Source organism: Tasmannia lanceolata, unplaced genomic scaffold (assembly GCF_043159265.1).
Source record: "Tasmannia lanceolata isolate RefF3 unplaced genomic scaffold, GAP_Taslan_0.1 ptg000006l, whole genome shotgun sequence".
NCBI classification, from domain to species: domain Eukaryota; kingdom Viridiplantae; phylum Streptophyta; class Magnoliopsida; order Canellales; family Winteraceae; genus Tasmannia; species Tasmannia lanceolata.
Window position 1 is genome coordinate 40,246,461 of NW_027518683.1, and position 16,327 is coordinate 40,262,787.

The window sequence follows — 16,327 nt, forward strand, 5'->3', positions numbered from 1 at the left end:
TTCCTTTGTTTTCTATTCCATCAAAAGTGTCCAGTTGTCTCGTTTGTTCACATTATTGACCTTACTAGAGACAAATTAGTCCTTGAATCTGCTTTTTTCAGTGATATTCCAACTCAAAAGGGATAGAAATGTTATACTCCTATCATTCGTAAGAAGTATGTTTCTATGGATGTTACTTGGAAGTTCTTCCTTATATTAGATGCTGGAAAATCAGTTTCTCCTCCTCACTTGGATAAGGCAGCTCCTCTCCCTATATCCATTGACAATCAAATAGAAACTATTGCATCTACTGAGAAGCTACTCAAGGTTTACTCCAAAACAGCACCACAGATCGAGAAATCAACCAAGTCACTGACCATCCTCCATCATCGAATTCTCTACTTCTCAAGTTCCATCCTTTGATCTTCCCATTGCTTTGCGGAAAGGAAAATGTTCTACTCATCATCCAATTAGCAATTTTGTTTCTCCTTCATTTCGTTGTCTTCTTGAATCCTTTTTCTGTTCCAATTCTTACTAATCTTGCAGATGCCGTATCCCATCCTAAGTGAAGATAGATTATGGTTGAGAAAATGACATCACTTGAAAAGCAGAAAACTTTGGATCTACTTTAATTGCCTGAGGGACGAAATGTCATAGGATGTCAGTGGGTTTATACCATTAAGGACAAACCTGATGGGTGACAGATATAAAACTCATTGCTAATGGCTTTACCCAGATCAAAAGTATGGATTTTAAGGACTCCTTTGGTCGTATAGCCAAGCCGAATTCTATCCATATACATCTTTTAGTTGCTGCGACTCATTCTAAGTGATGCATTTCTTCATGATGATCTTGTAGAGAACATATCTGTGGATCTTCCACTGAACTTTTGTCCTTGAGGGAAGAAAGGAAAGGTTATGGCTTGAAACAATCAACAAAAGCGTGGTTTGATAAAGTTCCGTTTTTAACAAGATTATGAAGGAGTGTGTATGATAGGTTCTAGGTTGTGTTCAAGACAGAGATCCACATTACTATTTTGGTAGGATATTTGGATGGTATTTCTCAACTAGGATTGTTTTGAAGAGAATCTCAATTAAGGTAAAAACACAGTTTTCACAATATCAAGGAACTTATTTTTCTCAAATATTTTCTGGGTATTAAATTTGCTTGATCAAATAAAGGAATTTTCATTTCTTAGAAATATGCCTTAGATCTTCTTGTAGACACGGGTCTTCTTGAAGCAAAACTTATTGGTAGCCGCATTGAGTTGAATCATCAAATTCATGCATAGATTTCATAGCCTTTGAGAAATGTCATGTACTACCAGCAACTTGTTGGGAAAGTTATTGATTTGACTATTACATGTGCGGACATTACTTACGCCATGTGTGGTAAGTCAAATCATGCACAAACCATGCAAACATCATTACGAGGCTGTTATTCATATTCTAAAGTGCATGAAAGGATCATCACTTAAGGTATTTTGTATCCGAAACATGGTCATTTGCATGTTAGAGAGTATGTGATGCTGATTGGGCTACTTCATCGAAATCGAATATCTACTAGCAGGTATTGTATGTTCTATGGTGGTGATTTGATGACACAATAGGCTGAGAAACAATATGTTGTTACTCGTTCTTCAGATGAAACTGAATATCAGTTGAAGGGTCATGCCACATCTAAGCTAATGTGGCTTCGCTCTCTTTTCATGGATATGTGTGCTGAGTTTTCTACTCCTATGAAATTGTGATAATCAGGCCACCATACATATTGCCTCTAACCCATTCTTCCATGAGATCACTAAGCACATAGAGATGGATCACTTTTTTCAATCTGTCTCTCAGTTGGCTGATATATTACTGAGGCAACAATTTGGGCTCGCCTTCATGATATTATTGCAAATATGGGTAATGACATCTATGTTCCAGCTTGAGGTAGAGTGCAGAAGAAAGATGGCACTCGTTATCTTATAGTTGGAGGGGTTGTAGGTTATATGTTATTTTCATGGGTTTTATATGTTGACGGCTATTTTGGAGATTTCATTATAAATTATGTTTTAGTTACTTAAGTCATGAGTTGGGCCCCTCTTCGGGTTTTCAATTTGCACAAATAATAGAAGGCTCATGTGTTGGGGATTCCAACCACAAGAATAAATTCTCCACTCTATCATTCTTCTTCTCTCTTCAATCCTTCTTCTCCTACTTACTTGTGCCTCCATCTCTTCTTCTTTGATTTCTTATTTCTACTTTTTTTTATGACATAGGGTATCCCCACCCCATTTTAGGGCAGGACTAATTGATTTCTTATTTCTACTTATTTAATCTTTTAACCATTATTAATATCAGAACTAAACCCTTTTTGGTTTGGAGTGTGCGTGTGTGTGTGTGTAGGTGCGCGGGTGGGTGGGTGGGTGGAGTGGGGGATGGTTTGCAAACCTTTCCTAGTATGACCTCGATCAAAGATGTAACGAAATTTATAGTCATTTACCTATGGGTCCTATGAATGCATGTTGCCCATCAATTTTAGTCCAAATGTAAAAGACCATTTTTCCTTATCACATGGTTAAAGTCCCACATAATGGCTACTCTATTTTTATGATCTTTTACTCATTGATATTATAGCCATTGAAACTCTTTTTCACAACAAGATGCATAAACAGGTCTTTTTCATGTACGATATCCATGTGACTAACCTCCTAAATTGAGTCGCAAGTTTGTTATCTTAAGGTTCCACCAAAGAAATAAACAAAAGAACTTCTCGGGTTGTTTATGGGGAACCCATACTTCGATTGATCCATCTCTTGGATTGGTTATCTTAAGGTTCCACCAAAGAAATACACAAAAGATCTTCTCGGGTTAATTATGGGGAAGTAATACTTTCATTGATCCATATCTTGGATTGGTTATCTTAAGGTTCCACCAAAGAAATACACAAAAGGTCTTCTCGGGTTAATTATGGGGAAGCCATACTTCGATTGATCCATCTCTTGGATTCAATCTGCATGTCATTTCACCTTTCAATGTCGTGTACCTGTCTCCAGCAACTCTAGACAAAGTTTTGGCAACTAAAACCTTGAAAACTCAGACGAAAGTGAGTCCCTTAAAAAAGATGAAAAAAAAGGAAAGAATAAAAAATAACCGAGCGTGAGCACCCTAACAATAGAATCAACTGAATTCAGAAAAAAATGGGAAAGAGCTCTCATACAACAGAATGTCCACTTGGTCAGACAGCCAGCTCATGTTATCCATCAGAAATGGTTACCCAAAATCACAATAATTGGTCATATGTATATCCATGGGCTGTTTTTAATAAGTTTCACTTTGCAGTGGTTACTTTGATAAGAATCAAGGATATAATATAATTCGTGAAGGCCTTGTAGATTTTATTTCGGAATAATCTAGCTACTTACTTAAACGTTTTCTTGAAACTGCACGATGCTGTTTAGAAAGCCTTCTCATGATAAGAAATGAAACGATTGTAGATATAATAACTGCACCGGCAACAGCACCCAATACAATCCCAGCAACCGCACCCTTGCTTAATCCTGTATTTGTAGGCTGAAGAGGCAGCACTGCAAGAGTAAAAAGAAACATGCACCAAATTAACAATGTATTGTTTAGACTTGTCATACAGCATAATTGACCAGATTTACACAAAATGTATGAACATCAACATGCCCTTTAAATGATTGTGATGTTGAAGACATTTTTGCAAAAAGGCTATGACCCATGGTTAGCAAAGAATGGCCATATCCTACTGGATTCCAAGAGATTATCAAGCTTTTGGAATTTTTCCAGTAAAATTTTCTTTCTGGTAGGGAACCCTAAAGTTAGGATAAAAAAGAAGCCCAATGGTCCAAATTGATGATCCATGTTCACTGCTACTGGAGACTTTATGATATTGTTCCTTTAGTGAAATTATGACCAAATGATTCATTTTACAAACAAATTACTTGCAAGGACTTTGTGACCAACAATGCCCTTCACCTTCCTGATTTTAAAAAACATATGCAGCTGATGACAAAATGGAGCACTGACCAATGCCCTCTAACAAGGACACCGACTTTCCACCCAGTAACTAAGTCCAATGAGATTGGAGCTATTCCTTTGGGCTTGAAGCACCATGTAGAATTATGTTTGTCATTTTTGAACTAGAATCAATAACATAATTCCTACAGAAAAAACAGAGGTGCCTGCACAATTTGCTACAAGATGCACTTTAAAGATACGGTTTTCAAGACATACCATTTTGATAAGGCCCCAAGAGAGTAAAGTTGAGCAGTTCATATGGTCCGAAGATATCACTATCAGGAATGTTCCACCCTGTGAACATGCCTCTGATTCGCAAAATTTCACTTACATTGAATTCACGAGAAATATGACCGGATTGGTTATTAAATAGCGGGAAAAGCTTCAAATACATCCTTAGCCGAGGACCTTCTTCCCACATAAATGTATCAATGGATAGCTGATAAAGATTCAACTTAAGACCAGAGGTTAGGTACACCTCAAAAGGTTCCTCATATGGAGGAAAATCTGACAATCCAGGACTTTTCAAACGGTATCCAACCCTAAGAGGTGCAGCACAAAAACATGGAACTGGAGATTCTGGGACATATTCGTAAAAATTTTCTGTAGGGCATGCTGTATCAGGACAACCAATTTTGGAGATTCCAGGTGTATCATCCCCTATGATCTGAGGTCCACAGAACTGGACCAGGTTTTGGTTTGCATTCGTGCATACAGGATTTCCTTGAAGCCTGAACATCATAACCAACAATGATAATGATAAGAAAGAACAAGATTTCTATTTTGAAGTACAATTCATTGAAACAAATCTCTATTAAATTAAAATTCATCAAAAAGTATCAGATTTTATAGAGCATGGTATATTATAAATGAAAAAACACTCTTGAATTATAAAGCAGAAAAAAACATGTGAATTCTGTTCTGACAAGACTGACATAAATAAATGTTAAGAATGTGGTAAGATAAGTGTTTGACGAATGCGCAGCAGAGATCGTATTTCAAGTCGGGAAACAAATCTTAGCCTGGTAGTTACACAAACACAAAAACTGCTAGAAAAGAAAATTCTATGAATTAATGTTACCTGGAACGCGGTTCGTTCCAGTACGCGGTATTGGAACGGGTACGGGGTACGATGGTAGCTAGGTACACGGTATGATGATGGTAGGCTAAGTTGGTTCGCTATTTAGGGTCACGTGTCAGTTTGGAGGGCTAATCCGGTCGCTCATGTGCTCTCTAATTTAATGTAATGCCAAGAGATGCTAAAGCATTGTTTGGCCCATAGTAGCGGGAAACTCCTTGGCAAGTGGGAAACTCGTTTTCCCTAAAAGGTGGGAAACTCATGTTCGAAATGCATGAGAAACATATAAGAAACTTATATGAAACAGGTGAGAAACATATGGAAAACCTGTAGAAAATGTAAGTGAAACGTTGGGAAATATGTGTGAAACTTACGAAAATCATTTTTTTTTTAAAACACACAAAAAATTGTGGAATAGATATTCAAAATGAAAAGTATAAAAGATTAAATAACATCTTCTCCATCCGCTTAAGCTTTTGGAGTTACAGGTTGTTTCACATAGTATCAGAGCAAAATGTCAAGAGTTGAAACATCATGTAAATAAAAAAAATCCACATGCAATGGCCAACCCAAAAGAGGGCCACATGTGCCACGTGTAGGCCAACCCTTTAAAAAAGAGGGGCCACATGTGAGGGGGAGTGTTAAAGTATAAAAGATTAAATAACGCCTTCTCCAACAGCTTAAGCTTTTGGAGTAACTGGTTGTTTTATAAAAAAGGAAAACAACAGCATATACCATAATAAAAAATAAAAGTACAAAATATCCAAATGGAAATTTGAACTTAAGAAAATTTAAATCTACAAAACCATATATTTCATGTTTTCCTTGTGTTTCACATGCGTTTTCATTAACGTTTCTCTAACGTTTACGAAACGTTTCTAATGTGTTTCCTAAGACGTTTCTCGTAATAATTTTTATTGTTTTCCCGTTTCTCATTTCCCCTCTATTTTTTTTCTTGTGTTTCCCGTTTCCGTTTCCCATTTCGCTTCCCAAATCCGTTTCCCACCCTGGCAATTATGGTTTGGCCTTATCTTAAATATGATGGTAAAGCATAAAAGAGATTAAAACTTGTAGTGCCAATATCAGTTTTTGGGAAAGGTAATAACATTTGACAGCCATTTAAAAAAGAGATTAAAACTTGTAGTGCCAATATCAGTTTTTGGGAAAGGTAGTGCCAATAACATTTAACACTTGTAGTGCCCTCTCTTTGCAAGGAAGTAGCGAAGGGTGTTTTACAATACTGTGCATGGATTGTATTTCAACAAGCTATCTTCAGTGGACGTTTATGTCAGAACATCTGTTTTAGGTTAGTCTCTTCACCTCTTCACTGTTTCTTCTTCTTTTTTCTCCGTTTTTTGGCCTCTGTTAGAGTGGAAATGAGAGAATGAGAAGAGTTAGAGACTAGCTCCCCCTCTCTATCATATTTATATATTTGATTTATCTACAATGACTAAACTACCCACAGGCTTATTACATATGTCTACCACTCCCTCTCAAGCTGGAATGCAGATATTATACATTCCTAGCTTGTTACAAATGTCATTGAGTTTAGCTTTGCTCGGGTTTGTGGCAGAGACGGGGATGGGTTTGTCCGAGAGAGAGAGAGAGAGAGAGAGAGAGAGAGAAAGAGAGAGAGAGAGAGAGAGAGGGATGAGAGGCGAAGGCGAGGGGAGGCAGACGTGGTCCCTAGGGCAACGTAACCCTAGGGCTCTGATACCATGTTAGAGTGAAAATGAGAGAATGAGAAGAGTTAGAGGCTAGCTCCCCCTCTCTATCATATTTATATATAAGAATTATGTACAATGACTAAACTACACTAAGGCTTATTACATATATCTAACAGCCTCCAATGAGGTATGATTATATTAAAGCTAGGACGGAGAGTTGTTTTTTAGTTCTCTTTCCCCCTTCTTCCATCTCTCTATGCATCTTTCCCTTTCCCGCAGGTCGACCGAGTCACCATTTTTTGTGATCCAGGTCGCAAATGCCTAGACCTGGCAAACGGGTGGGCTGGGCCGGGTTTCACCTCAACCCGTACGGGTTCGGGTGGTACGGGCTGAGTCATAAATGACCCAGAATTTTACGGGTCACAATTTGTGAGTGTGGCTAAAAGGTAGCCTCAAGATTGATATATCATCAACTGTGAGTGTGGCCAAAAAGTAGCCCAACTAATGCAACATCATCAATTGGGAGTGGGACTAAAAAGTAGCGCCACTAATGCCGCATCATTAATCGGACTAGGGCTACAAGTAGCTCCGTTAATTCCACATCATCAGATTGGGAGGGCGGAAAATGTAGCCCCACTAATGCCATATCATCGATTGGGTGTGAGGCTAAAAAGTAGCTCCACACCCGTTCCCTATTTTTTTTCGTAGGAAGAGATTTCCATAAGACGGAGCAAAAAACCCCTATTTTTTAGAAATTGTAAGAGAATATAGGGGAGTTTTCGTCACCATGCTTTGAGCCCTTTTTGAATTTGATATATCATTTCTTGTAAGTCATAAGCGGTGCTAGTCAGTAAGCGGTGCCAGTCAGTCAATGATGAGTCTCACTTTGGATCATTGTGAAGCCATTCGGAGGATTCTAAGGTACCATAAGGGAGCAGTAGGAAAAGGGCTTGTAATCAAGAAAAACAACCATCTCAGAGTGGAAAGTTTTTCATATGCATATTGTCCAGGATCTCGTTCGGATAGACAACCCAAATTATGTTAATTCTTCTAATAAGGATTTTTTGAATAGCTGTTGTTAAAGTGTAAAAGATAAATAACGCCTTTCTTCACCAGCTTAAGCTTTTGGAGAAGTTGGTAAGTTATCATGGTATCAAAGCCAAAGGTCTCGAGTTCAAACCTCCCAGATAGGCAAAATTCACATGCGATGGTCGGCCGAAAGTGGGACCACATGTGCCATGTGTTTGCCAAGTGGGCCACCCGTGCAGGGGAGTGTTAAAGTATAAAAGACAAATAACGCCTTTCTCCACCAGCTTAAGGTTTTGGAGAAGTTGGTAAGTTAACAGCTGTAAATATGGGAAAGCATATAGAGATCCCCCTTTCCAAGTCTCACTTTGGATCATTGTGAAGCCTTTCGGAGGATTCTAAGGTACCGTAAGGGAGCAGTAGGAAAAGGGCTTGTAATCAAGAAAAATAACCATCTCAGAGAGGAAAGTTTTTCATATGCATATTGTCAAGGATCCCGTTCGGATAGACAACCCAAATTATGTTAATTCTCCTAATAAGGATTTTTTGAATAGCTGTAAATATGGGAAAGCATATACAGATCCCCCTTTACAACAGTAAACAAATTTCCTCGGTTCCTATAGAACTTGGAGCGCAGCCATCTTATCCACCAAACTAGCTAGAAGCTATCGCTTTCGATCGAAGCACTAAAAGAAAAGGACCTGGAAACACGGGGAATACGAACCACAGGAGCCATGAGGGAGAAAGACGACGAACGGGAAATAGGATCCTCGTAGTGCTTTGTTGCCCCTTGGTAAAGTGAGTCTACTTAGCAAACTGGCAAGACGCGGAGATCGATTGATCAATATCCATCTCGAGAGTGGATGATGGACCGCCGCCCCCTTTTCGTTGAAGCGCTCCGGCCGAGGAGGCAAAGGGGATTGCTATCGTCACCTTTTTCTCCCGGTGCATGTGCAAGAAAAAAGTAGAAAAAAGTGACGAACCCATTTTATCGGTCATAGGGCCTTTGTTGGAGAGTTACTTGGCATAGCAAAAGAAAAAAGTGGTGATGAGATCCAATGCAGAAGCTGAGTATTACGCGATGGCTCACACAATCTGAGTTAATATGGTTAAAGAAATTAGAGGAAAAACTAGGACAATCAAGCTATTGTGTAAGTTAATGCGGCTAAAGACACTTATGGAAAAACTAGGATTCAAAGTTTCTCAACCTATAAATGTGGTATGTGACAATCAGGCTACTACATATATTGCTAGCAACCCTGTATTCCATGGAAGGACCAAATATATTGAAGAGGATTGCCATTTTTATTGTGAAAAAGGTCGATGATGAGGTGATCTATGCCGTCTGTGATCTTCAAAGATCAAATGGAAGATATTTTTATAAAAGCTCGTGCTGCAAAAATAATTACAAAAGCTCTAGCATGCAGCCAATATAGAAGCATTTGTTCCAAGATGGGAATGGATGACATCAATGCTGAAGAGATATGGACCACGAAATGTTCTTAATTCATTAACATATAGTCATTATTTATGTTTATTTGCTAGGGCCCATCATTGTAAGGCCCCAATTACATGCTTGTGAGTTATTATAAATATATTGAACCTGTGGGGTGGTAGTCAACTCAACACCCATGAATTCTTTCTTCACCTCTTTCTCTCCTTCTCTCCCTTCTTCCTCTTCTTCTTCTTCTTGATGATGATCATCATCATCATCATCATCATAATCTTCCTCTTCTTGATGATCATCATCATCATAATCTTCTTCTTCTTCTTCTCCTTCTTCTTCTTCTTCTCCTTCTTCTACTTCTTCTTTTCCTTTTACCTTTTATGAATGAAGATTCTCAAAGTTAACAAATGCCATTTAGTTTTTATCTTGAACCAAGTGCAGACATGTCCCATTAGCTCCATTCATTGCCCTTGAATCCATTGTCTAAGAAATCGGGTTTTGATTTACATCATTTGACTGAAATGAGCAGGAAACAAATGAATGCTACAGCAGAAACAAATGATTCACAAACACGTGCGTTACACAAAAGAAATGATGATCTATGAACCTTCTTGATGAGGAAAAGAAAAAGAAAAAATCTTAAGAAAAGGTATGATCTTATGACCCAGATGGATAGATGCAGACATTAGTAATAGAGGAGAAACTACAAATACATTTCCACTGCAACAAAAAAAAAGTAGAATGAGAAAGAACAATGAACAAAATGATGCAAAATGTGAAATAGATTATCACGGATAAATATGACCGTTTATCAGACAACAAATATATTGACACAGAGTTTAAAAAACAAGGATAATAGCAACCCATCACATGAAATAGCGGGACAAATACTGAAACACAGTAGAAATGGACGGAGATTAACAGTACATGCTTTTATACTTCAAACAGAAGCATACCTGATGGTGACATTTGCAGGAGGATTAAGAACACCTGAAATACTTGAAAGTGAATTATTCTGAAAATCCCTGCGTTGTCAAAGTGGAAAGAGAAAATTTAGAAAGATATTAATATTAACGAACTTTAGACAGAGTGAGAAAAAAAATATGAATAAATTCTATCTACAGTACAGTGCTTTCAAGAGCATGCAAAAACCAGAACCACAAATCTCACTATGCTGCTCCATAAGATACAGTGAAGGTGTTTAAACACCAAAAAAAGAAAAAAAAAAGGAAGGAAATTCAGAATCAAATGGTGGCCTTCTGATTCAGGTCTTACAAGATAAGGCTTCTAGTTCCACTGATTGTCACATTCTGCCAAATGGTCGATGAGACAGAACCATTCAACGAATTGTTTTCAAGATACCTGCAATGGATAATGAATCACATAATAAATACATTATTGCATCCAAGATTCAATTTATGTGCGTGAGACCTGTAACTTGAGTTGTGAATGAATATGATTTTTTGACGAACCACTACAGTTTAGCCAGCACATAGAAGTTCAAAAGCAAGAGCTTCAAATTAGGTATAGCTTGCACTCTGGCTGATTTGAAGTATAAAAGTTACTACCACATACACTCAAAAGAATGACAAGGAAGAAGGAAAAAACACAGGAAAGATATACTCACAATCTCTGGAGAAAAGGAAGACCCGAGAAGTTCGTTGGAATAGACCCATTAAGATTGTTGTTCGATAGGTTACTGCATAAATTATATAACATAATCCATTTCTTCATCATATTAGAGTCAAGAAGATCAATGATATCATAGTTCAATCAAGAATAATAGCAAATAGGATAGATGTGAAGGCAGAGAACCGGAAAGTCAATGATTAGAAAACTAAAACAGATTCAAGCCAAGCAAATGCAGATGAATGTGGTTCATCAATGCTTTAACAAGATCCAAGTGGGGAATTCTACATACATAGTTGTGATATTAGCAGAAAGTTTATTTGATGGAATGGCTCCAGTAAGCAGGTTCCAGCTGAGATCTCTGAAATATGGATACCATCATCAATATAGATACACTCATCATTAACCATTAAATGGAATGCCATCGTAAAAACATAGTTAAAAAATAAAGGAAAGATTGCTTATGAGGATAAATATTACCACCCAACGAAATTTCCGAAATGTACGTGTGAACTTACAAATAGCCAAGTCCAGGTATCCCACTTAGGTCAGGAACAGCTCCTCGCAAGCTGCAGTTCCTAAGGCTCCTGCGAAGCCAAGCAAATAGAACTGTAACCATTCTTCACAAGCTGATATTGGCAATCTCTGTAAATATCAATATTTCTTTACTTTAACCAGTCAAGCATTTATAACTTCAAAGGACAGGTCGGTACAACATTGATTGTTGTACAACAACTATAGCAAAAGAAGTAGGAAATGAAATTTCAACCAAATAAGTGATGAAAGAAAATTCAGGAGCCCATACATAGTAGGAAAAGAACAAAGTAGCAGGATTTGTTTCTCAAGGTGGGGAATCGTGATTCCCCGATTCGCGGATCGGATTCGTGATTCGATTCGAATCCCCAGAATTTGGGAATCCCGAATCCATTCCGTCGGAAACGTGAATCGATTTCTGGGAATCGCGATTTAATCTCCACCAGAACCGCGATTCTTAATTTAAGGATTCGCGTTTCAGTGATAATAAAATCGCGTTTCACAAAATTATAATACGCGGATTTACAAAATTTAGAATCGGGATTCTCATTACCTGAAACCGCGATTCCCATTACTGGAAATCCGTTTTTAAGTTAGGGAATCGCGAATCCCACCTTTTTTATGTTAAATTACTGGTTTAACCAGTTTTCAAAGATGAGGAGGGTAAAATTAGTCGGGGCATATTTGTAATTTACATTTTAAAAACCTAAATTCGTATATGAGGGAGTTATCTTGCAAACCCTAACAACAAAGCTAAGCAACCTTCTTTTCTTCTCTTCACCGCCTTACTTCAACCCTAAAAAAAACCCTCCGTCACCACCGTCCGGCGAAGAAGAAGAAGAAGAAGCAGGAAAAGAAGGAAGAAGAAGCAGAAGAAGAAGTTCCCAAAGGTACTATTATTTCATTTTTTTTTCAAAAAAGAACCCCCCCTTAACATCTGTTTCTGTGAGAATGGTTCATTGCTTGATATAAACCCGCCCCCCACCTCTTTAACGGTTTCTGTGGAATGGATCTTCTCACAGAAACCCTTCTCACAGAAATCAGTGGCTATTTCTCTGTGAATGGTTCCCCTCTTGAACGGTTTCTGCATTTAGGGAGTGATAAATACGCCCATGTTTAGGGGAGTGATATTTACGTCCATTATTTATTTTTTGACTTATTTCTTCTGGATAAAATATATCTGGATATTCTCAAGTAATTTTTTTTTTTTGACTTATTTATATCTACTCCAATTTTTTTATCTGTGCTATTGTTTATTTTGTGAATTTTTCTAGTGACAGATTCAAGCTAATATATGTGCTATTGATTATTTCCAATTTTTTTTAGTATTTAATGGGCTGTTGTTGCCTTGTTGGTTAGTATTAATTATTATTTTTCAGTGGCTTTTGGCTACTGATGTTAGCACTACCATGTTTTAATTATTGCACAACTGACCGTGATAGGATGATTTTTCAAAAGTACAGTGGAGCCCACTTGATAGGATGATCCAAACCATTCATTTGTCTGGCCATAACGTGTTGTACACCATGGATCATCTCTCGGTAGGATGACCTAACCCTCTGATCTATAAACTTTTTTATCTACAAATGGTAGGATCATCCTGTGAAAATGATCAATGGGGTACACATTCAGTTGCCCAACAAATGGTTTGGAGTTTTGGATCATCCTAAGAAGTTAGCCCCACTGTCCTTTTTGAAAAAAAACTATACTTGACACACACTACATGAGATTGAGATGTAAATTTTGATTCCAAAAGTGTTTACTGATTCAAAATTGCATTTAGGCCCAATTAATTTTAGAATTTGAGAATTGAGTTTGAGTTCAAAATTGAATATTATTAGATTGAATGTGCTCATTGTTGTGCAAATATATTTTTATGAAATATTGTTTATGATTGAATGTGCTGATTTTTTATCAGAAATAATATTTGTATGATTGTGATTGTGCAAATAAAGTATAAACAGTAGATGGGTTTGATATATTATCTGGGAATGATAAGTATTTGTTTACTTTTTAGTATTTAATGGGCTGTGACTGAAAAGGTTCCAACTTCCACAACCTCTCACAAGCCCATTATAAGAAGACAAGCTAGGAGAGCATCAGAGTACAAACTCAATTTGTCTCTGATTTAATGAGAAATGGTGACTCACACATACATAGAAAATTACTAAAAATACTGACTAGTATCATAATTTCCAACAATATCAACACAATATTCATTTTACAAACTAAAAAATCTTAGGATTAATCAACTGTAATCTAAAAAACATGAGAAAATCAAATAACAACGCAATCATCAATTTAATCTATTCTCTTCAGTCTCCAATATGCAGCGAGAAAGGGAGACCAATAGGATACAATGATACAGCCCTTGCATGTAAGCAAACGAAATACAACCATTATCAGAATAGTAAGCATCAAAATCGAAGTAAAGGGCTGTCGAAAGAATTTAGTTGAACTTGTCCACACAGATCTCCCCAGTGCAGTTCAAAACTTAAAAGTAATGCACAGGCACAACCTAGATTCTCTGTAGTCGGGTTTGAGGGTCTGCTTGATCAACATCATTCAAACAGAAACAATGCCAAAATTACATAATTAAAGAATGCACTTACAATTTCAAAAGTTTCTGCATGTTACCATAAGAAGCTGGAATTTCACTATCAAACTGGTTGTTATCAAGTTGACTGCAAAAAGAAAATCGCATAGAAGAGCAAAAATCAGAAACGTCATGATTTCTCAATATTAATTATAAGTAATGTACTCAATGATGGACGTGAAAGTGCATAACAAGACAATCAAGAAGAAGAGAGGGCATCAAACATCTAACTATGAACATTAGAAAAAGTGCACTTCTATTCCATAAGCACTTGGGAACTCTTGCATTTTAGAATATTTGCTATCAGGTTGTCAAATAAAGATGAATAGGCAAGACAAGACAATCTTTACAGAAAGCACTAAACAGGTGAAGAAAGCTAAAGAAAAGCAAAGATCAAAATTTATGATTAAATAGAATTAAGATCCCCATCGGATCCTGAAATCTCTTTGGTCACATGTTATTAGAAGGGCACAACACAATCAGACTCATGATCATTCCTGTTAAATTAACTACTGTACAAGTTCCAACAGTTATCAAACCATCATAGGTCATAAAGCCTAAGCCAGTATAAAGACAGTCCAAGATGGAAAAAAAATTAATTTTCAACATCAAAGAAAATAGCATTCCTTATCTTACCCAAAAGCAAAGAAATAAATAGCATGTATCAAAGAAAATAGCGCACTCACATTTTACAAAGCCCTAGAACAATCCATCAAAAATATTGAAGTCATAAGTTTTTAATATATATATATATATGTGTGTGTGTGTGTGTGTGTGTGTGTGTGGGCGCGCGCGCGCGCGCGTGTTTGTACGTGTGTGTGTCTATGCTTGTATCAATTTTTACATCTATAGATACATAGACATCCATATACATAAATACATATATTTGTTAGAAATATCCGTTCAACCTTCAATAAGGGTATTTTCTTCTTTGTATAAAAGATAGTAAGGTGCATTAAGGAGTAAATAAAATTGTAACGTGATTTCTCTTCTCCTGCTCTCTTTCTTCTTCATGGGTGGTGAGTACACCTTTACAGTCCTCACTTCAACTCAGAATGGAGTTGCAGAGTAGAAACATAAACATATCACTGGCGTTGGTCTTTCTATGTGTTTCCACTTTGAGGCACCATAACAAAAAAAGGGCAGAGGCTTTAGCCATTCATATTTTAGGCACTGGTTGCAAGAAGTTCTCTCCCAATACGATAACCTGCACCTTCGTAGGCCATAGGGATGAAGTACATGATTTGGAGAGAGACTATTGGGTTTAGGACAGCTATAAGTAATGAAGGGTTCAAAAATAGACAGTACATGATCTGAAGTAGAGGATCTTGACAAAGCAAAGGGAGTACCCTCGAAGAAGTATCATTGACAGAAATAGACTTTTTACTTGTGGGATTGGACGAGGAAGCCCCGAGGTGAACTGAATTGAAGACCAAAGCAAAGATTGCTTTGATTGATCTAGAAACTCCCTAGAACACTATTCTGTTTTGCTCCTTTTATATAGACCAAAGAGTAGCTCAAGGTAAAGCATCCCCATGACATGAGCCCTAGCCTAACCAGGGAAGAACACCATGAGTCTATGATCTCAAAAACCAATCCTTTGAAGGCCCAATGGATCACAAATAGGGAAAGCATAAAACATTATAACATCAAACTTGGGAAGCGACCTCATAGTAAATCTAGAGGCAGTCCACTGACCCCATGTTCACCTTGCACATAGAACATTTGTTAAATAAAGACCATCGACAATGGTGAGTCAATCCACTACCAATATCTTATCAAAACATGTCGTAGTACAAAAATGCCAAAACCAAAGGAGGTACAGGAATATGCCAAAGCATGTATGATGGCTTCATGCTTCCGTCACTCATAATGTGTAGGCATGCTCGCATGGAAGGATCAAATCAAGAACCCACCAAGGGAGCACCACTTTCAAGCATTCTTGTCCTTACAAGAGGCACGGAAGGGGACAAAAAGACTAGCCTAATCTTCAATCTCCTAATCAAAGATAAGAATGTGGAATGGAATAGACCATGCGACCCCACTATCTCAAAACACATAAGACTCCAGCCCACATTCATATATATCAACTTTAAAAAGCTAGGAAACGTCACCTTAAGTGGACAATCGGCACGCAAAATGCCATGCCAAAGCTTAACTATGTTACCAACCCTTATGCAGATCAAATACCTTTCAAAAACTTTTTGAAAATGTCAAAAACTGTATTTCCACGCCCTGAATCCAAAACCACCAAGGGCTTATCCCAATACAGCAGTTCCCCCAATACACTCCATATTTATTAGCAATAATGCTTCTCCACAAACTATTAACCTTTCACCAAAT

At 37.4% G+C, this 16,327-nt stretch overlaps 1 protein-coding gene across 3 annotated transcripts in view; it reads right to left on the reverse strand.

The window, feature by feature from the left end:
• The window catches only part of LOC143880295 (putative LRR receptor-like serine/threonine-protein kinase At1g06840), a 74,172-nt gene that overhangs the window by 18,535 nt on the left and 39,310 nt on the right, over positions 1 to 16,327 (reverse strand). For all 3 annotated transcript variants that reach the window (XM_077383163.1, XM_077383162.1, XM_077383161.1), the window contains exons 10-17: positions 14,001 to 14,072; positions 11,373 to 11,441; positions 11,147 to 11,215; positions 10,853 to 10,924; positions 10,501 to 10,587; positions 10,182 to 10,250; positions 4,224 to 4,738; positions 3,389 to 3,550 (exon numbers count right to left, since the gene is read on the reverse strand). In XM_077383163.1, coding sequence (XP_077239278.1) covers positions 3,389 to 3,550; positions 4,224 to 4,738; positions 10,182 to 10,250; positions 10,501 to 10,587; positions 10,853 to 10,924; positions 11,147 to 11,215; positions 11,373 to 11,441; positions 14,001 to 14,072 — 1,115 coding nt within the window. The remainder of the gene's footprint in view (positions 1 to 3,388; positions 3,551 to 4,223; positions 4,739 to 10,181; positions 10,251 to 10,500; positions 10,588 to 10,852; positions 10,925 to 11,146; positions 11,216 to 11,372; positions 11,442 to 14,000; positions 14,073 to 16,327) is intronic.